At 36.9% G+C, this 22,090-nt stretch overlaps 1 protein-coding gene and 1 pseudogene across 1 annotated transcript; one reads left to right on the top strand and one right to left on the bottom strand.

Annotated features, from left to right (window-relative positions):
* Positions 1-322: 322 nt before the first annotated feature.
* Positions 323-7,141, bottom strand: LOC103946312. The gene is made up of 11 exons (XM_009356973.3): positions 6,857-7,141; positions 5,934-6,058; positions 5,015-5,459; positions 4,765-4,880; positions 3,654-4,437; positions 2,728-3,168; positions 2,325-2,513; positions 2,017-2,244; positions 1,401-1,734; positions 1,100-1,283; positions 323-982 (listed from the first exon to the last, which is right to left on the bottom strand). Exons 1-11 carry the CDS (start codon positions 7,037-7,039, stop codon positions 499-501), a joined length of 3,513 nt encoding a protein of 1,170 aa, XP_009355248.2. The 5' UTR covers positions 7,040-7,141; the 3' UTR covers positions 323-498.
* Positions 7,142-10,628: 3,487 nt separating this feature from the next.
* LOC125476046 lies at positions 10,629-22,013 on the top strand (annotated as a pseudogene).
* Positions 22,014-22,090: the final 77 nt, after the last annotated feature.

Raw genomic sequence — 22,090 nt, 5'->3', positions numbered from 1 at the left:
TCTACCAACTTTTTCAACGACCAGTGAAATTTTTAGACAACCGGTGACCTGTCGGCCAATTCTACACTAAATCATTTTCTTCTATGAAATATACGGTTGCTCGGCCGGTCGTTGAAAAAGGTGGCCAACGGGTCATCGATTGTCTAAAAATCTGGCCGGTCGTTGAAAATTTTGATAGAATTGAGCATCAACCATGTAATAGGTTTGCGAGTAACAATTTCGAGCAACTTGTACCACGACGGTAAAATTTACTTATTACATGAAAGAATTAATAAAATCAAGAGCGAATGATTAATATCGACAATTCAGACACTCAATCAAAAAAAATTAATAGAGCACCTCACATTTCTATTTTTTATTACATGAAAGAATTAATAAAAATCCATACCTTACATCTACACAGCTACATACAATCCACACACACCATATACATACACGTGTATTTTACTTATTTCTTCTGTACGACGTCGTTACTATCTTCAAGCAAGCACAAACCCTTCACATGTTTTCGGTCAGATGTAAATACCAAGGTCCATGAACACTAACTGATACGGTGGCTGCCACCACTAAAACCTCCGCAGCTTCCACCACGCTGTCGGTCAGCGCCACAGCTCCAACTTGCCGGAGCGCTGTTTCTGCTAACTTTCTTCCTAGGGGTCCGCTCCCGCCAAGAACAACTCCCCTTGCAGCCGTGTAAACAGCAGAAGAAACCCTTTTAAACACGGGATCCTCAGCTTGCAAGCTCTTTCCCAACATGCTCGTGATAACCGCCTTCCTTGATCGAAGCTTCTCGCTGTCTGCAACTTCATTGCCGTTGATCAAGATGTCACTAATTGATTCAACAATTTCCTCCATGCCTGCATCTTCAGCACTGCCCAAGGTCCCCAGAAGTCGCTCGGTGCATTTTGATAATATGCGTTCCATGTCTGCGGGGCTGGTTACTATCCTCTCACTTAGAAGGGTTTGCCGGCAAATAAGAACGCTGCGTTTGCATAAATTCATCAAGGATTTGAAAGCTATGATATAGTCACTCAAGGCAAAGACAACTGAAACTTCAATCATTTAGGAAGTAAATCCGAGAGCGCGCACTCTGAGTTACCTTACGGAAGTAACAATAATTTTCTGAATTTGGGCCTGAACAGCCCTCAGCCGAGAACAGTTAAGCTTGAGAGTCTCGGGCAGAGCTTCTTCAGTCAGACCAGACACCCCGCTTACCAACTTCAACAAACCAATCCTCACCAACAAATCAACCGGTTCTCCCTTACATTCTGGTTGTTGAATACCTGGTCCAAGAGAAACAAACACATATTAAACAAAGAAACACGGAACCCACCTTGCGATTACAAACATCCCCTTAAAATAAAATGAAAATTTACAAAATGTAATTTCCGTACTCAAACCTGAGCTATTAGTAGCAGCAGAAGTAGAAGGAGAATTTGCTTTCACCAGAAAGCTTCCACCACTTCTAAGGGAGGTGGAAGGAACAAACCCCTGAGATGGATTATCTCCGCTTGTCAGAGTTGAGCAAGAGATTGTATGTTCTTGCCACTCCTGATCTTTGCAATTCCACACTGTTGAAAGCCACTGTGCTGTAAGTGGTAGAGAGGTATTGGCATCAGAGGGAGATCCATGGCGATCGGCAAAAGCTTTTCTCAGGTACTGCACACCAGTTGGCCCCTTTAACAAAGGTTCCATAAGTCTTATACGTGCTTTGCTAATCTCTCGTTTAAGCACCTGTTACAGAATTCAACATTACATCACTCTGGGGGAATCTTTGGTATTTCAAACTACATTATGACACTTGAATCCATTGACTAAAAAGAACTTTAACAGAAGTGTTTGAAATGCTGTGTTTTGGGATAAAAAAAGGTAACTATCAAATACACTGAAAACATTTTCGATTCTCATGCAACAATTCGCAAATACTACTACAAAATGTGCTTACAACACCAATAATTCAAAGAAAGACATTATGTGAAATCTTTTTCTGATGTACAACTAAAACTAGAGACATACCTGAATCTGCTCTAGAACAAAACGCAGGCCCTTGACCATTGCCAGGACACTTGAGCAGCTGGAATCGTCCCTGTTTTGACATATCTCATTTAGTTCTTTCCTTAAACTCTGGTATGTGGCCATCATTTCATCATCATTCGCTGGAGAGGAGAGCCTTCGCAATGTGACCAATGAAAACTCTAGGATCTTTCCCAGGTAATCAATGTCCAGGTTACCGGACTTTAAAACCTAAGGAAAAGAAAAGAATTTAATTTTCCATACATGCATACGAAGGTAATGTTGCAGAAGAAAATTAATGGTGCTGCTACCTGAGAGAGAACATCCACATCAATAGCTTCAAAAATCTCTTGCTTCCAGCTCTGTGGAGCCATCTCGCAGATTTCATCCCTCACCTCCATCATGAGTTGAATTATTCTGTCATAGTTGGGCTCCTCCTGTTTTACAGATTCAATTATGCCATCCCAGAAAGCCTTCTCCATTGTCTGTCTAATCTTTGACTGGAAAATATAATACTACCAGTCAGACAAGTGCTAAAATTTCTAGCTCATCATCAGTAAAAACATGTATAACAACAAACTAAATTTTATTTTCAAAATATGACCACCATAAATAGATGAAAAAGCATTACTTGTGAGCCTGTCAACATCCAAAACAATAAGAATTACATCTTTAAGTTAAAACCACCATTTATAAATAGGAAAATGCACAAACCTGGACATTGTTTGGATCTTCGTCATTAACATTAAAAATATCAGCAAAAGCCTGCTTTTGCTCATGGAGAAACTCATTCACAATCAATTCATTCTCTGTGACCAACTTTTGTGAAGAAGATCCAAGCTGCTGATCCAAACTGGTTTTTGGAGCAGAGGACACAACTCCATGATGGGCAGTATCATCTTCCCTAAATAAGGATCGGACTACACGACCTGAATCACTTCTCTTATCTGCACTAGCAGAAGGACTGAGTGGTGAACTAGGGGGACTTGGAGAAGTAATGTGTGTGACCTGCTGCAACCCCGACGGGCTTCCATTTTCCTTTGCTTGAAAGTATTTTAACCGTGTTTCGGATATAGCAGATTTCATACGCTCGATCCCAGCATCTCCACCTAGGTGCTGCACTTTTTCCCTCAGTAACTTTTGGTCTTCAGTAACCTACGCCAACAGGTAACTCAAAATGTCAATCAATAAGTCAACACAAAGACACTGCTAGATTTTCAAAAAAAAAAAAAAAAAAAAAAAAAAAAAAAAAAAAAAAGAAGACAAAGTTGAACAATTCCTACAAAGTAAATTTGTAAAACTAGTCAATATTTAGCTTATTCTTTTACAGAGAAATTATAGAAAAGAATGGCCCCAATCACTGAACGAGATGAAAGTTAGCAAGAATGCCTTTCACTTTTCGGAAAATTCACAGACCATAACCATGACATGTATGTTTTCCCATACAATCTCATAATGATTTGTAAGTGAAAACAAGTAAGTTCACAAGCAAGCAACAAGAATAAGTAGAAAACGGAAAGAGGGAGGTGTGTCAACACATTAGTTTATCACAGAAAGTAAAACCTAAAATAGAGAGGAGGGTGTGCCAGTTTCTTTTGTCTTCTCTCCCCTATGCATAAATCAATATACAACTAACGTACCTGTTTCTGAATAGCCTTCACATCATGAGTAAGATCACCACTCTCTCCTTGCGGAGTCATCTTGCAAGTTTGAATCATGGAGAGCTCTAAATGGCACGCTGCTCTCACTAAATCTTCCACTAATAACTGAGCATCCTTAACCTTCCAACCCACAAAACAATTCAAGTAGGAGCACCATGCTTTATCAAAGGCTCCAAGCTGAGATCTGAAGGTCAAATGTTTGGGCAATGCGGAATCAGAGTCATCATCAAAACTCTGTACGGGGCCGTCCAATATAACCTTTAGTAGTAACTCAAACTGTCTAACAAACTCTTCTGCAGATTTGGCCAGAGAAATTTCAGGCTCTCCGCTACCACTGAAAACCGCATCTGGATGACCCAAAATCATGTAAGCACAAAGCACCACTCTCATCGGATACCTTGATAATTTAACAGAATTTCTAGCTGCGTCCCTGATGGAAGATTCTTTCTTTGCATCTCTGCTCCTTAAAGATGTCCTTGGTGTAGTCCTCTTTCTTGGGGAAGCAACTCGTTTGAGAAGGTGATCTATGTTATCAAAGCTGGATGGATAATTTATTGAGGCAACAGTCCTGGAAACTTTTAACCGGATCTCAAGCCTGTCAAGAAGAGCCTTCAAAGTCTGAAGGGTATTAGTTGATTCAATCAAAATTGCGAGCTGCTCAAATGGCATCGACTTGACAGTCTTTTCATTAATTTTCAAGGCATCATAATCTTTTGCCAAAGCAAGTGTAGTTCTCCTTAGCAAGAGGAAACGCCTCCAACACCTATTAAAACATCAACACAAATTTAGGCTGAAAGTTGTAGTTTAAACTGAGGTGAAGAATAGGATAAGAGCATGTTAAAGCAACAACGCCGTAGATAATAGCATTTTACAAGCTAATAGTTTTCACTGGCATAGAAAGGTGAAACTTAATCTAATCTTCACAACCACCGGAAAAAATACGACTGACTGACTCTGGTACACAGCCAAACACAATAAGGAATACCAAACATCTACTGGGAAATACCAGAACAAGGCTTTGACACAGACAAAGGAAGGTTTAACCAAACAGGGAAAACTCTTTGAAATCAGCATTTCAAAGGATGCATACCTTGCTAACTTTCTGGAAAGGAGATCAGCCTCCTCATGCATCCTATTCCAACTCACTTGAAAAGATATCTGTAGCTTTCCTCTTTGCCTTAGATACTCTGCTCTTTGCCTCTTTGCCTAAATATAAAACCAAAAATTAAAAGTTTATTAGGGAAGATTCTTTCTTTGCATCACTCTATAACAACCGCTAAAAGCCACCAGTGGAACTGAGAAATAAATTGTGATTGTGTAAGTCCAAAAGAAATACATACCCTTTGCAACCGGTCTTCTAACTGCTCCCTTTTTGACCTCCTTTCAATCTCACGTTGATGGGAGACAGACTTGGCCACTCTTTGCACTTGCAACATCCTTGCACACGCCCTATTCTTCTCTGCTTCCAAAAGTGCCAATCGCTTTTTTTCAGCAGCTGCCCGTTTTTGGCTAATTGCAGCACGTACACGCTCCTTGTACTTCTTCTCCCAAGCCATTTTCCGCAATAATGACTGAGATGTTCTTTCCTTCAAAGTAGCCCTTCTTTGTCTATAAGCTTTGAGCAAGAGCATTCTATTTGCCTGTGCCTGCTGAAAACGTGATTCCACTTTCAAGCCAAGCTTTTGACGTTCCTTTTCAACACGCATCTCTATCCCACTTTTAGCTGCTTGCCGCAATTCGTCCAATTTAGCCAAGCGCATTTGAGCATTTTCGAGAATGCTCAACCTGTTGGTTCAACAAAAAGCAACAGAATGACAAGATTAACCAGGACCTAGGGACTGGAGGAAGCATGGTCAGCTAATGGTCAACTAATGGATAGTCTAGATTTGGTCCCAAGTCATAACTTAATAGGGATAAAGAAAAGAGCCCAACTTTACAAAAGAAACAATTCAGCGTTCAGGATAAAAATCAATTGAAAAAAAGGTCCGAATAGATGTGTCTGAGAGAGTCTCTCGTGTTTGCTTTCAGGTGAGATTCAAAAAGAATATTTTCAATCATGAAAGGAATAAACTGGAAGAGTGAATTTGTATGAGCAACCACATCAATAAAATGTTTAATGTTGAAGTCCTTCAGAACGAAGAGGGACTATTCAAAACATTGTGGACCATGAAAACATTGGACAGTGAAATTAAGCATCATTCTAAGCCAACAACATCGGAGAAGGATGAGCTTCTTAAACTATATAAACTGAAGTGTTACCTTTTCTTCTCAGCAGCTTGTAGCTTGGCTTCTAGGCGCTGGCCAAGGTCTTCCCCTTCAGATGAAGATCGTGAGGGATTCTTCGGCTTTGCTCGTGCCTTGCTTGACAACTTTTCATAGTGTTCCTGTACTCAAACCAATTAATGAAATTCGAAAAGTCAGAATTCAGGTTAAAAACTAGATACAAACACTAGCACGCTTAAGAAAGGAATTAACAAAATTTTATGCCACAAAACATAGAGTTTGACAAGAAAATACGATTACCAAAACACAATATACATACGCACGTGCGCACGAACACAGACACACACACATATGTATATGGAAGTATCAAAGAGGGCAAAAGAGAACATTTAACTTAAAAAAAAAATTAAAAAAAAAAAAAAATTACTGGTTCCAAACTTAAAAACAGATACACCCATGTGAAAAGGAAGAAAACCCAGATTTCAAACAAACTTACCTAACACAAGCAAACTCAACACGCTTTAAATGAAAGGTATAAACAACCTAATGTCCATAAAACTAAATTTTCTCAAAAAAAAAAAAAAAACTGGATCAATATTCACAAGGTGTTTTTGATATATGAAAATTATAAGCAAAACCCTTTTCCGTTCAATTCCGATCACAAAGATTGTACAAGGAAACAATAGGAGAACAAATAAATTTGAATACCATCTCAAAATCTGGAACCAAAAAGTTCATAAAAAAAGTATGAAAATTTAACAGCATCACCTATCTAAAATTAAAATTAAAAGCTAATTAACTGAAGTATATGTCTCAGTTTAGTCATTGAATTTTCCCGTTCCAAATTATCATCAAAATTTTCTCAGTAAACAAACAGAAAACCACAAATTCAAGAACAAAAATTTCGAGGAAAAAACAAATTTAAGAAATGAATAGTAAAAATAGAGAGAGAGAGGGACCTGACGGCGAAGATCGGCGAGTCTTAGCTTGGTCTGAATTTGTTCGGCGGTGGTTGGAGTCTTGTTTGAGTCGACAAGGCTGAGCCTCCGTCTGAGCCTCGTGGGAAGTCTCGGAGGCGAAGAGAAGGACGACGCCGTCTCTTCGGCCGGAAAATCCATGGCTATACCGCCACCCCCGACCATGTCTCGTCGTCGTCTTCGTGAAAGTTGTTGATCAATCAGCACGAAGTCGCAGAGAGTATGAATTTCGAATTCGCGCGAATCAATCAATCAATAATTTGATTAAATGAATGAATTAACAGAAAGTGAAAGGTCGCGAACGCTCTCAGCTCTTCGTTTCGTTTCGATCGGAGTTTCGTTTCGGCAATTTGAAATTCGAATTCGAAACTTTCTGTCGAGGGCCTGGTTTGGGGACCGTTTGGGCCGGGACTTTAATATTTATAATATTTATTTTATTTATTTATTTTCGTAGGAAGTGATGAGATGAGACGAGAAGCGTAAAGAGAGTGAATGTGTGTAATGTAATTTAATTATCCCGAACAATCCGGGTCTTTCACACGTCATATCTGGCCCCAACCGATTTGCATGGACATACCATGTCGGGAAAGAGATTCGTTCTAAGTCTCTACCATCAAATCATCGCAATTGATTAATTCGAACTTTTAAAATTAGATTCAACCGTTAAAATTATTATAATTTTTAAAATACTTTCTATTTGTAACTCTTGAATCAAATTTTAAAGATCCATGGATTGAGAGAATTTGGTGAATGAGATCCAAAGAAAATCCCTTTGCACCATGTCGGTCACACATACGAACCATGTCGGCATGTCCTAACCAAAAAAAGAAAGACTTAGTTTTAATATCTTTTTGGGATTATAACTCAAAAGTTACTACTTTACTTTTCGAAAATAAAAATTCAATCTACTTTGCCACCTAGAAGGCCAAAACTCGATTTTATGGTCCGATTTTGCTATCTAAAACTCAAAATTCGTCATTTTACTATATAAAACTTAAAATTCGCTTTACATTGCTTTAATTCTGCTAATTTCGTTACGTGTGTTGTTAAGGGATATTTATGATATTTTTTGTTAATTTCGTCATTTTACTATTTTGATTTTAATTTTTTTTATTATTAAATATTAACACCTAATGCAAAAGATTTGAATTCACGGAGGAGCATTCTCTAATGAAAATGAAAATGTTAAATTTGTAGATTGTGAAATTTTATTTGACATCTGAGCATGAGTTAAATTATTTGAGTGAGGACCCTCGTCGGATTCTCTTTGTGACGATTCTGAGAATCCTCAAATCACATCCGTTTATTGTATATTATACGATCATAAATCATTGTAAATTTTTTATTTAAAATTGAATATAAATAGTATCTAACGAAAACTGATCATACAATGTACGATGAACGGATGTGATTCGAAGATCTCCGAGATCATCACAAAGAGAATCCGGTGAGGATCCTCTCTCAAATTGCCTTAATATTATATTACGGGACCCATTTTACAGAAATGATAAAAAAAAATATTATGTAAATTAATCTAGGTACGGTATGTGATTGGTGGATTATTGGAGACATTTACTAAATACATCAAATTAATAGATTTGCCATTACTGAACTATTACTGAACTATGCTGTTAAAAAAAAACCTACTAGTATTTTACCCCCAAAAAAAAAAAAAAAAAAAAAAAAAAACCTACTGGTACTAGCCTATCCCATACCCAAAGAAGAAAAAAAAATTGTTTTTTATATATATCGATATTTTTAATTAAGATTGAGGGAAGATTCGGCTAAGCTAAAAGTTTGAACTTAAAATCTCTTACTTACAAATAAAAATGAATATCATCCAGGAATATCATTATACTGTTATACTGGGCGGCAGTAAGAAGAAAATGTTTAAAAAATAAATATAAAATAAAAATGGAAAAAAAAAAAAAATAATTCCAGCGCTTCTGCATGCTACCGTGTTCAGCGCCTCGACCAAGAGTAGGAGCGTCTCCTGCATCCAGCCATCCCTCCCTCTCCCGCTCCCGCTCCCGCTCCTCCCACTGAAACTCCTAATTGGAGGAAACCAAGCCGCCTCTTGTTTTGGTCCACCTCCATTTTTTGGATTCGGATTTCTCACCGGCTACTCTCTCTCTCTCCCCCCCCTTGTCTACCGTGGAGCTGTGAATTGTAAATTTACTCTTCGAGTTTGTTCCATTGATGGGTTTTTTTTCTTTCTGGATTCTCTGTTTGGATCAAAGCAATCGTGTCTTAGAACTCCGTATATTCGGAGACAGACAATACCTACTGTGACTCGGCAATAGATTCCACCATGCGAAAGCACTTTTTGCTGTTGAGTTGCTTTCGAGTTGGTGTTGCGTATCTTTCCATTGTATTTGCTTAAAAAATGTTACAAACGTTTTTGAAGAAAATGTTTTTAGAATAAATTTTTAGTAAAAATGTAAATAAATTATGAAAATGTTATGAATTTATGCAAGAAGAAGATAACTAGCGTATTTTTGGATTCCAAAAATATTTTCTTTAAAAACGTTTTCATTTTAAAAGCAGTTCCAAACAAATTCTGTATTTAGAAGAAAAAAAAACTATCCATACAAAATATTCTGCAACAAACACGATGAATAATGGATTGTACAAAGCAATGGGAAATCAGTTGATAAATGATTTGAGAGTCACATTTCGTATGACATTGTTGATGAGGATGTTATGCAATCGAATGAAAACATTATCAGTTTAGATTTTTATTTAGTATGAGTTAATCACTTTGTAATGTTATTATTGCCTAAATTTTTTTTTAAAAAAAAATAATGAAAATGACTTGAAAGCTTTGAGTTTTAATTAAAGTGACAAAAATGTGTTGTAAGTGAATAGTACTATGAGTGATTTTTTAGAGTAAAATTATCATTTTTTGTTAAAATAAACAGTACTGAAAGTGTTTCGTTAAAACTCTTAAATTTTTTTTCTAGCTAGTGGACTTTTTTGTCTGCGGGACTTGTTATCACAGCCGATATTGGTTTAGATTCCTAATTCAAAAACTTATTGCCTAAAAGTTTCCCCTCCACGGTTGTGAATGCATTGGAGGGGGAGTGGTTTCATTGACGGCTGCCACTGTATTAGCATTACCCTTTTCCGATTATATCCACTGATGTCGGTTTTATAAGAAGAAAGAGTGTATCTTGACACGTCGTATTTTGACATATTGCAGGCTTGGGTTAGGAAGTCATTATGTGTGATGTAAATGATAGTTTCTAAATGACTTTTTGGTCAAAATGGCCATTGAGATTTGCATAACAGATCATTTTGGTTTTTCATATTGAAAATCAATATAAATGGTCTCTGAGATTGTCCACCATCCATTATTTTGGTTCTTCCGTTAAAAACTCCATTAAGTATCCCGGATCTTGGTCGAAAGTTTGAGCAATTTTCAAAGCTTCGTAACTCAATCGTTTCTTAACCAAATTTGACCTATAATATATCAAAATAAAGATAGGAAAGTGTAGAACAAGATTATACCTATTTAGAAGCCCAATTGTTGCATGGGGGGAAATAGCCTGAAAAGTGATTGTTCCCAGAGAAAACTGGAAAACTCGCAAGAAAACTGAAAAACTCGCAAGGAAACTGGGTAAATTTTAAACATTCATAACTTCTTCAATACTCAATGAAATCGAGTGATTCAAAAACAAAAATCATACTTCTCGATGAGATAAAGAGAATGATACCTCTCTCAATGGCTAACTCACCTTGGTTTAGACGGAGAATGGCTCGAAAATGGCTAACTCGAGACCAATATATGCATTTTCGAGACGCTTTCCGGCCAAACCAAGGTGAATTAGCCGTCGAGAAAGGTATCATTCTCTTCCTCTCGTCTACGAGTATGATTTTCATTTATGAATCACTTGATTTCGTTGAGTATTGAAGAAGTTATAAATGTTTAAAGTTTACCCAGTTTCCAGCGAGCTTTTCATTTTTCCTTCGGACCAGTCACCTTTCAGGCTATTTTTCGGCTATCTTCAGCAACCATTGGCTTCCAAATGGTATAATCTTATTCTACTCTTTCTTATCTTTATTTTGATATATTATGGGTCGAATTTGGTTAAGAAACGATTGAGTGACGAAGATTTGAAAATTGCCCAAATTTCGGGTCAAGAGCTCCGGGAGACTTAACGGAAGAATCAAAATAATAGATGGTGGACAATCACAGATTAATTTTCAATCTCAAGGACCAAAGTGATGTGTTATGCAAATCTCAGACACCATTTTGGCTAAAAAAAACCTTTCTGGATTAGTTGAACATATGCATAGCTTCATTTTGTAAGGCCCGGCTACTGGAGAGAGCAGAAGCCGTTATAACTGACGGCATAAGATTAGGGGTGATTCCAGACGTGGTAACTTACAATACTTTGCTCAGTGCCTATTCTCGGTTTGTTAGCTTAGATGCAACTTATTCTGTTGTTCATAGAATGAAAGAGGCCAGGATTAGTCCATATGTCATTGCATACAATTCTTTGGTATCCGGCGCCACCAGGAATTGCTTGTTATCACAATCCCTGGATTTGTTTGAGGAAACATTACGAGCCGGCATACATCCTAATTTATGGAGTTACAATATTCTGATGCATTGTTTCTTTAAGTTAGGAAAACCTGATGAAGCCAACAGAGTATTTCAGGATATTTTACTTGCCAATCTCAGTCCCACCCGGCTACGTTCAACACAATGATCTGTAGAAAAAGGTATGTAGGCTAAAAATTATATTTATTATTGATACATGAATGTGGAAAAATGGAAGAGAATGCAAATGGAAGAGAATGCTTATGGAAGAGAATGCAAATGGAAGAGAATGCTTATTTTTTCATTATCTTTCTCTACAAGATTACAAGGATATATATACATGATACAAATGTGTAGGTAGGACAAGGTAGCCGTCCTAGTGTGTAGTGAAGAAAAATTTGTGAAAAACATGTTCATTTAAGCAACATCAATAGCATGCAATTAACAATTAAAGGCGGAATCATGCTTGTATGCACTTAAAACAAAACATTTACCCATGAAATTCAAAGCCTAGTAGATAGGTGAATCAAGACTCAACTCAAAACAAAGTGAGTTGAGAAATCAATACCTTTGTAGATTCCTCTTCGCATAAGCAAAGGCTAATCACCCAAAGAGAGGGCCTTCATTCCTTGCATCTTGGATCCATGGATTTGGATGGATGAAAAGGTTTCTCCAAGTTCCCAAAATTGAGAACCTCTAAGTCTCCACACCAAGGTATATTGTAGAAGAAATGAGTGACCTAGAGGAAGTAAGATTGCTAGCTATTCCCCTCTAGATTAGCCGGCCTCTTTGAGAGCAAAGGGAGGTTTTTTGTGTTCTCATCTTTACTCCCTAAAAAACCCTAAGGATGAAATTGCTATAAAGATGTCTTTATACCACCTCACAATGGAGTGGCAAACTTGCAATTAAGCCAAGTTTACTACCCTCCTCTAAATGGCCGGCCTAAGGGGATTTATTGGGCTATTTGGGCCTTTGTGAATCATTATTCATTAAGTTGTCATACAATTTAAGTCAATGGACTTGACGTTCGAAGCCCATTGGGCCTTAAGGTCCAAAACTATCCCGAGGTCTTCAACGAACTTATTCGTTTGATTAATAATCATATTAATTAATCCTTGCCATAAATAATTAAACCATTTAATTATTCTTACTCATCTCCGTTGAATCTTCAAACTCTACCTTACACGGTGTACGATCCATTAGGTTCCTTTTAGCGAGGCAGTGGGCGATAATACACTTTTAGGGCTTCCACAAACCATGAGTGACACCTAGCAGCATATCATGGTTACCCAAGCTAATCAGAAGAGGTGGAGAACCTATTCAGTTTAGGATTACAAATGCAATACGGTCTTTCTCTAATACAATACTCTTGACCACATTGTTTGGTTTGATAGTTTATTCATGTCTACTATCCAATGTGAATCTTTGTACTTATATGATTACCTTGAATGTGATCTGGAACGCATTCCAACATCTCATTCATACTCTGGCCAGAGATTCCAAATCATATCATAGAGTATTCTCCCTCAAATAGTTTGAAGGTTAGAGATCCCTTGTTGCGCATTCACTTGCCTCCATGGCTAAGTGGCTTAACCCCAACGATGCCGTGGACACCCTGATAGAGTGACTTTGACATAATCAAAGATTAAGGACCTAACCACAAGACAACTGTGATGCCTCAGGTCAAAAGACTAATTTGCATTATCCCAACCATGAGTTCTCATGTGACATAAATATGAGAACTCTTCGTTGATCGTGTTCAGTGAACTCATTCTCTATTGAGCACCTACGTACTTGTCTTGATGTCACACACACCAATGACTCGAGACTAGTCACTCTCCCTGAGAGAAGACATAGCACGTACTGATCTTAACGGACTGTTAATGCCCAATTGACAATCCTATGATCAGGAACGTTTAGGATGTGTCAACGAAAGAATGGTCTCATGAATCTAACTTCTTTAGATCGCATTCTTCCAATCACATATTCCTTAGACTTATCGTTTAAGCATATAACATTTATATTAGACGGCTCAAACAATAATCTTTGCCCTTTACATTTAAACTACATTAGTTTGAAATGAACTACATTAGTTTGAAATGTCCGTAAAGTATCATCATATGATTGGTTTTAGGGCACATTTCCAACAATCTCCCACTTGCACTAGAGCCAATCAGCTTAGTCATCATTGATGATACCTCTTCTGTAATTCATTTCATAAATGGCTGAGTAGTAAGCCTAGACAATGGATATCTATATGTTATCCATAGAAGCAACCTTGAGAATAACGACGTCACCATTATACATGATTCTCAATTATGTGGTTCAGTCTCTCATTTGAGTTCGGACCTTGATGAGACCTTGATTCCCTGGCTTGAGCTATCACCCCATTAGTGTCATACACTTTCTGGTTTGAATCGAATGGAGAGTTCATGAATGAACTTTCCCATCCAAACAACAATGTTGTAAGCTTCTATATGGCAATACATGATGGAACACATTAAAGTCATTTACTTTTAACGTTTCTACCCAAATATCTCTTTAGTCATAATAAAGAGATATCTCATTATCACTTCATTCATAATTAAGAGATATTCTATGATGGATTAGATTCATAATCTAATACATTTACGCTTCCATTACGTTACTCTAATTCTTCCTCATTCTTTAGGAATCCATCCTTAGTATTTCTTAAATACCTAAGGATTCACTTGACAGTTGCCATGGTTCTGATCCTGGGCTTGCACTGATATCATCTTGTACCGTTCTAGGTACAACTTATATCACTGTTTTCATACAATATGAAATACATAAATCACCTTTCTGCGTATGCATAAAGGATTCTATTTACGCATAATTTCTTTGGGAGTCAAAGGGTACATTCCCTTTGATAAGAACAACTTCCTAGTCTCACTAGAATTGTCATTCTAATTGAAGTTTATCATCATATGAGAAACTTCCTAGCATCTCATTGTCTATTTTAGGGATTGATATAATTCAATTATATCTTGAAATCTATCATTATAGATTTCCATCCCATGTATATAGACTATGTCTCCCATATACATTCTATCATTATAGAATGTTTAAAGTCATTACTTTAACGATAAAGAATTCCTTTCATTTTCAAAATTAATATATATCATGTATATATATATTCTAATTTAGGAATATGATCAACTCCCACTAATCTTTTGTAAACCTAGTAAACAAAAGATTCATTTACATCTTTATGAGAAATCAAACAATTGATCTTTTCTCATAAGACGCTTATGGTTCCCATTAGCTTGCTAAGATCCATGATGGATGGATCTCTACAACTAACATGTCTTAGAAGTATATATCATATATATATATGGGTAATTGATAATGTCCAACGAACTAAATCTTATTTATGTTCATTCTTCTCCTAATGGAGAAATACATTATCTTACGATGCTACTTTCCTTGATATTTTTCAAGGAAATTAATCTAAAGTGTTACTTTTTCCTTGGATCAAATCTAAGAAGGTAAATACTTTAGACGTCTTACTCATCTACTTACATTTCTTGAATTCTTTGAAACCTTTTGCAAAGTATTCGGACTTGTGTTTATTCAAAATAAACTATAGTCCAACCGAGAGTGATCTTCGGTGAATGTCATACAACATGAGTAGTATTATGTTGTGGACAAGTGCCACTAACATCTAAGTGAATTAACCTCAACAACTTTGTGATTCTTTCTTCTTTCCAAAAGAATAAAGATTCAAACATTTCGCCTCTATACAATTTTAACAAGAAGGTATTGGATCCGGATCTAACGATCCAAAGCATCCATCTATGACCAACTCGTAACTTATGTTTTAGAGGTATCACAACTCAGTTGGGATTAGTCACTACCTTGCAACCTTTTGGGTTTTAAGCATCATCGTATTCTAAACAGTTAAACTACCACATCATCTCTACTATAGAGATAACCAATTAAATTACAATAATCTAATTATTGATTAATAAAGAACAATGTTTTGTCAAACAAAACATTCATCCATCTCTACTATAGTGACGGATTTAAGTTCCTTAAAATTGGAATGTAAAGACAATCTTTAGTATTTTCCAATTTCTTTGGTAGTTCATATGAGGAAGTAAGTACAATCCGCTTTCGCAGAGATCTATATTCGATTCACGTTTGGAATGTGAAGTACTTTCTCTTCTCTCATTAATCTTCTACTTCTTATTAGCACACTTTTACAACAATTGTAAAACTTAGTTACTAATACGGAATCAAGCATTCAAGTAGAAGAACCAACTGTTTTGAACTATTTCAAGAACATATTACAACACCTTCGAAAGGTGTGTTCTTGACACTTGCAAGACATTTCTTGCAAATACCCCTTCCAATGTCCATCCTTTCATAAAGAAAGTTTGTTCCCTTGGAGTTATTTTGCCTTCTTCATTTGACTTCCCTTTTGATTACAATAGTCATGGTCCCTAAACTCCCACTATCTCTCTTGAAACTTATTTCAAATGTGTTATACACATCAAACGATTTGGAGAGCGTGCAGTTATTGTTCACTATATAGTTTACAATAAACTTAGTGAACCATTAGGATATGGACACAAAGGTGAAGTCCTTGCCTAGTTTCCGTCTCATTAAGTGGTTTAACACTTCAACACTCAATGATTCAAAATCATCATAAGTCCATATAAATGGACTATTTTTGTCAACCAACCATTATGTTCTAAACATAATAACAAACTTTCAAGAGTTGTTCAAGGCAACTCTCATTTCTTCATACAACAATTTGTAAGTGAAGAATCATGGCACATAAAGTGTCCATGCCCTTGTGCTTACTTCTCAAGTTCCTTGTTCGTGTAACAAAGAGACAAGCACTAGAGTTTGCATTGTCCTCTTCATGGTAGACTTATCTAACATGTTCTTCCATTGATACATTATCAATAGGAAGATTGTGAGGATGAGACTACTTAGTTACATCTACAAGCCATTAAAGACAATCTATGTGATTGTAGAACTAAGTCCGGAAATTAAAGCGTTTGGTTTTTATTTGTCAAGTTTTGGATAGCGTTTGCAAATATATTGGTAAACAAATACATAACGAATATAAATTGATTGATTTTAAGCTATTTGATCCGGGTCTTTAAATCAATTAGCACCACCCACTATTTTTGGCAAATTCCATATCCCTCATCGGAATTCGAGAGTTTTGGAGGAAACTCTTAGTAGGGTATGGGAGGCTCACCATTACCAAGCCCACCTCACGATGATACGATGTTGGTTAGCAAAAATAATGATGAGAGAATAACGCTTTACTCATTTACAACGTTTGTAATTACCAATCTTGTTTGGCCTCTAGAGAATATTGCCTCACGATGATACGATGTTGGCACTATTGCACTTAGTTAAGTTATTCCCACCATGCTTAGTTTGTGTAGGGGTTCAAGAATAACCTCACGATGATACGATGTTGGCTATCCTCGTTGCCTACACTCACCTCATCATATGCGTATAGACTCCTCCTGAATGTAAGCATGCACTTTGTACTCCCCCATGATAGGGTGAAGCCGGTGTACAAGTCACAAACGATTGAAGCCTACCACGGTGGAAGACCACGAAGAGATATTCAAAGCATCTCTCGCTTATCAACTTAATATTGATTTGGTTGAGGGTTTTTAGGTCTCATCACATATAAACATACATTTTAATCCAATTAAAACATTTTGGTCCTATTACAACTATTGGTCCATTTGATTGATTTAGTTGTATATAATACTCCCACTAAGCTTTTAAAACGGTTTTTAAAGCAAGAGTATATGATACTACTAACATAAGGTTTGCATTCATTGATGGACTATATAGTTGCCTTAGGGCCTTAGGATGACTATGAACCTTTGATTCGATTCAACACGAGCCTAGTGTTGAATCTCGGTCTAGGGATGGTGATTGATTTTAGTTACGCGTTTAATCACATTAAGGCGTGTTGTCTTATTGGGCGTTGGACCCAACTACTCCAATTTCATGCATATCGAATAAAACAAGAAAGGAGTACTTCAAAGTAAATAAGAGTTTATGCTCTTTTACAACAATTGATCAAATCAAATTACTTTAAAGTAAAGAAGAGCTTATACTCTTTTACAACAATTGATCATATCAAATTACAACCAAAATTTAATCTACACATTCCCATGGTTCAAACAAATTTGAAACGGCCTTTCACATAACTCAATTATCGTAGGCTAAGGTTCATAATCACCCTTTCTTTAATTAATTAACGCTTTAACTAATTAAACTTGAATGCAACATTTTCATTTGGTTTTTGTATCCATAGAATTGATTTAAATGGAACTAAATATAATGAAAATCCAATTCTCATTAAAGAGACAAAACAATTTTTGTTCTCATTCTATTTGGGCCATTTTGCAAAAACACAAACTTTTGGGCCAAAATACAAATACACAAAAATATCAAAACTGTATTTAATTGCACAAAAGCACCCCACTAGAGGGGTGGCCGGCCATAGGATAGTACCATAGAGATTTTTGATAAAAAAAAATTTTGTAAGTGGATTTTGGTGGGTGAGATTAAAGATGGTGGGGATGGTTTGAAAAGAAAATATACCTTTGATATAATTAAAAACATTTAATCATTTCTTACCAACAAACATCATCCATCAACTAATATTCAAAATTATATCTTTGACATAATCATCACCCATCAACTAATAATCAAAATTATATCTTTGACATAAGCATCACCCATCAACTAATAATCAAAATTATATCTTTGACATAATCATCACCCATCAACTAATAATCAAAACTTTATGTAAAACATAAAACTTTTGAATCAAAACTTCAAAACTTTTTGTTCTTGATAAGAACTTCAAGAAATATGAAGAACATACATGAAAACTCATAATAGCTCCATGGATGTTTTCTTTCATCAAAAACTCAAATTTTCACAACTCAAAAGAGGGTTAATATCCTAGGGTACTTAGGGGTTCCAAAAAGCACTTTAAAACCATTTTAACAAGCCTAACATGAACCCACAAAATCACCCTTTGGATTTGGCCGAAAATCCCAAAACACTTGGCACCAACTTTTAGTTCCATTATTCATGCTCATATGAACTACATCTACAACATTTGAGATGGCAAATTTTCTAACAAAATTTACATTCAAAGAAGCAAGAATAAAGCTTGTAACAATTACAACATTCAAATCATAAACTATGAACTACAAAACCCAAAAGGATTCACCAACTACTAGACTTAGGCTCTTGATACCACTTGAAGAAAAATTTGTGAAAAACATGTTCATTTAAGCAACATCAATAGCATGCAATTAACAATTAAAGGCGGAATCATGCTTGTATGCACTTAAAACAAAACATTTACCCATGAAATTCAAAGCCTAGTAGATAGGTGAATCAAGACTCAACTCAAAACAAAGTGAGTTGAGAAATCAATACCTTTGTAGATTTCTCTTTGCATAAGCAAAGGCTAATCACCCAAAGAGAGGGCCTTCATTCCTTGCATCTTGGATCCATGGATTTGGATGGATGAAAAGGTTTCTCCAAGTTCCCAAAATTGAGAACCTCTAAGTCTCCACACCAAGGTATATTGTAGAAGAAATGAGTGACCTAGAGGAAGTAAGATTGCTAGCTATTCCCCTCTAGATTGGCCGGCCTCTTTGAGAGCAAAGGGAGGTTTTTTGTGTTCTCATCTTTACTCCCTAAAAAACCCTAAGGATGAAATGGCTATAAAGATGTATTTATACCACCTCACAATGGAGTGGCAAACTTGCAATTAAGCCAAGTTTACTACCCTCCTCTAAATAGCCGGTCTAAGGGGATTTATTGGGCTATTTGGGCCTTTGTGAATCATTATTCATCAAGTTGTCATACAACTTAAGTCAATGGACTTGACGATCGAAGCCCATTGGGCCTTAAGGTCCAAAACTATCCCGAGGTCTTCAACGAACTTATTCGTTTGATTAATAATCATATTAATTAATCCTTGCCATAAATAATTAAACCATTTAATTATTCTTACTCATCTCCGTTGAATCTTCAAACTCTACCTTACACGGTGTACGATCCATTAGGTTCCTTTTAGCGAGGCAGTGGGCGATTCAAACTTTTTCAAATCGATTGTGAATTGAAACTTACTTTCAATTCTCTCGTTAGTGATAATACACTTTTAGGGCTTCCACAAACCATGAGTGACACCTAACAGCATATCATGGTTACCCAAGCTAATCAGAAGAGGTGGAGAACCTATTCAGTTTAAGATTACAAATGCAATACGGTCTTTCTCTAATACAATACTCTTGACCACATTGTTTGGTTTGATAGTTTATTCATGTCTACTATCCAATGTGAATCTTTGTACTTATATGATTACCTTGAATGTGATCTGGAACGCATTCCAACATCTCATTCATACTCTGACCAGAGATTCCAAATCATATCATAGAGTATTCTCCCTCAAATAGTTTGAAGGTTAGAGATCCCTTGTTGCACATTCACTTGCCTCCATGGCTAAGTGGCTTAACCCCAACGATGCCGTGGACACCCTGATAGAGTGACTTTGACATAATCAAAGATTAAGGACCTAACCACAAGACAACTGTGATGCCTCAGGTCAAAAGACTAATTTGCATTATCCCAACCATGAGTTCTCATGTGACATAAATATGAGAACTCTTCGTTGATCGTGTTTAGTGAACTCATTCTCTATTGAGCACCTACGTACTTGTCTTGATGTCACACACACCAATGACTCGAGACTAGTCACTCTCCCTGAGAGAAGACATAGCACGTACTGATCTTAACGGACTGTTAATGCCCAATTGACAATCCTATGATCAGGAACGTTTAGGATGTGTCAACGAAAGAATGGTCTCATGAATCTAACTTCTTTAGATCGCATTCTTCCAATCACATATTCCTTGGACTTATCGTTTAAGCATATAACATTTATATTAGACGGCTCAAACAATAATCTTTGCCCTTTACATTTAAACTACATTAGTTTGAAATGAACTACATTAGTTTGAAATGTCCGTAAAGTATCATCATATGATTGGTTTTAGGGCACATTTCCAACATGTAGGTAGGACAAGGTAGGACGGTTGTAGAGGACAAGGTAGCCGTCCTAGTGTGTAGGTAGGACAAGGTAGGACGGCTGTAGGATGGCTAGTGTGTAGGTAGGACAAGGTAGGACGGCTGTAGGACGGCTTGACGGCTGTAGGACGGCTGTAGGACGGCTTATTCTTCCAATAATAATATTATATACAATTACACAAGGACTCCAACCATATTCCTTATTTGTCTAACATGATCAATGGCCGTTGTAAAAATGAATACATTGATAATGCTCTTATGTTATTTAGGAATTTGCAACGTCGTGGATCTGTTCCCCAGTTAGTGACGTACAATATTCTTATCCACGGGCTATGCAAGGCGCGCAGATTGGGGCAAGCAAGGAAATTGCTAAAGGAACTGGGGGAATCAGGATATGAGCCAAATGCCATAACCTACATTACAGTTTATGAAATGCTGCTTTAAGTTTAAGCAGTATGACGAAGGGCTTGAGATTATGTCAGAGATGAGGAGTAAAGGGTATGTTTTTGATGGCTTTACATACTGCACAGTCGTTGCTGCTTTAGTTAAGACTGGGAGGATAGAAGAGGCACATGCTTGCATGGAACAGACAATGAGGAATGGCGTTGAACTCGATTTATCGGCGTATAACACTTTACTTAATATGTATTGCAGAGAAGGTAAGTTGATGGATGAAAAAGAGAATGGAGGTCTGGTGTGTGACAAGTATACCCACACAATTATAATTGATGGATTGTGTAAGGTTGGTAATATTATCGGCGCTGAACAACATTTACAGTATATGAAAACGATGGGCTTCCGGGAAATCTTGGTTGCCCTCAACTGCATGATTGATGGCTTGTGTAAAGCTGGTCAAATTGATCGTGCGATGGAATTGTACAAATCGATGGAGACTAAAGATTCTTTTACCTACGCTTCCTTGGTGCACAATCTTTGCAAGGCGGGGAGGTTCCGTTGTGCATCAAAGCTTATGATGAAATGTTTAAGAGATGGCAAGAAAATACTCAGGGCTACCCAACGAGCTGTCCTTGATGATCTTCGTAGTACGGGATATACAGATGAAGCAAGGAAGCTTCGGTGGAAAATTCAAGTGGCTCGAATATTTCGTTGGAAACTGGCTATGCTTTTGCTGCTGGAAAGTAAGTATCATCCTATTTGGATTGGCATTTTGGACAGCACCCCTCTTTTAGTTATACTCTGTAAACATCAGTTGTCTGGGACTGGTAAGCTTGTTCTACCCAGCATCGATTATTAACGGTGAAGAGTAATGTTGAATCTGAATGGAAGCCGTCTAACTGCCCTGCCACTGCCGTGCATTGCCCATCTGACGGTGGTTCTGCCGGTGTGCATAACTGAAAGACACTACTTGTAGTAAACACACTACTACCCCTATTCATGCATGACTGGAAACATTTCTCAAATTCAACTGTCATTCAAGCTGGTTCTTAAGTTGACGCACCCACTGTAAGATTCCACATCGCTCAGGGGAGAGGATGTGATGTGCCTTATGTGTACATGCCCACCTCCCTATAGTGAGACGCGTTTTGGGT

This window comes from the organism of the source record quoted next, unplaced genomic scaffold (genome assembly GCF_019419815.1).
Source record: "Pyrus x bretschneideri cultivar Hongxiangsu unplaced genomic scaffold, Pyrus_bretschneideri_v1 Contig17, whole genome shotgun sequence".
Taxonomy (NCBI): Eukaryota; Viridiplantae; Streptophyta; class Magnoliopsida; order Rosales; family Rosaceae; genus Pyrus; species Pyrus x bretschneideri.
Note: the sequence above shows the minus strand (reverse complement) of the source record. Positions and strands in the feature narration are given on the sequence as shown.

Excerpts from the sequence above, each read along its gene's own strand:
- LOC103946312 (XM_009356973.3), bottom strand. The coding sequence starts at position 7,039 with ATGGTCGGGGGTGGCGGTATAGCCATGGATTTTCCGGCCGAAGAGACG. Across the intron at positions 1,735-2,016 it reads TTGTTCTAGAGCAGATTCAG|GTGCTTAAACGAGAGATTAG; the intron begins GTATGTCTCTAG and ends ATTCTGTAACAG. Across the intron at positions 1,284-1,400 it reads TGCTGCTACTAATAGCTCAG|GTATTCAACAACCAGAATGT; the intron begins GTTTGAGTACGG and ends CTCTTGGACCAG.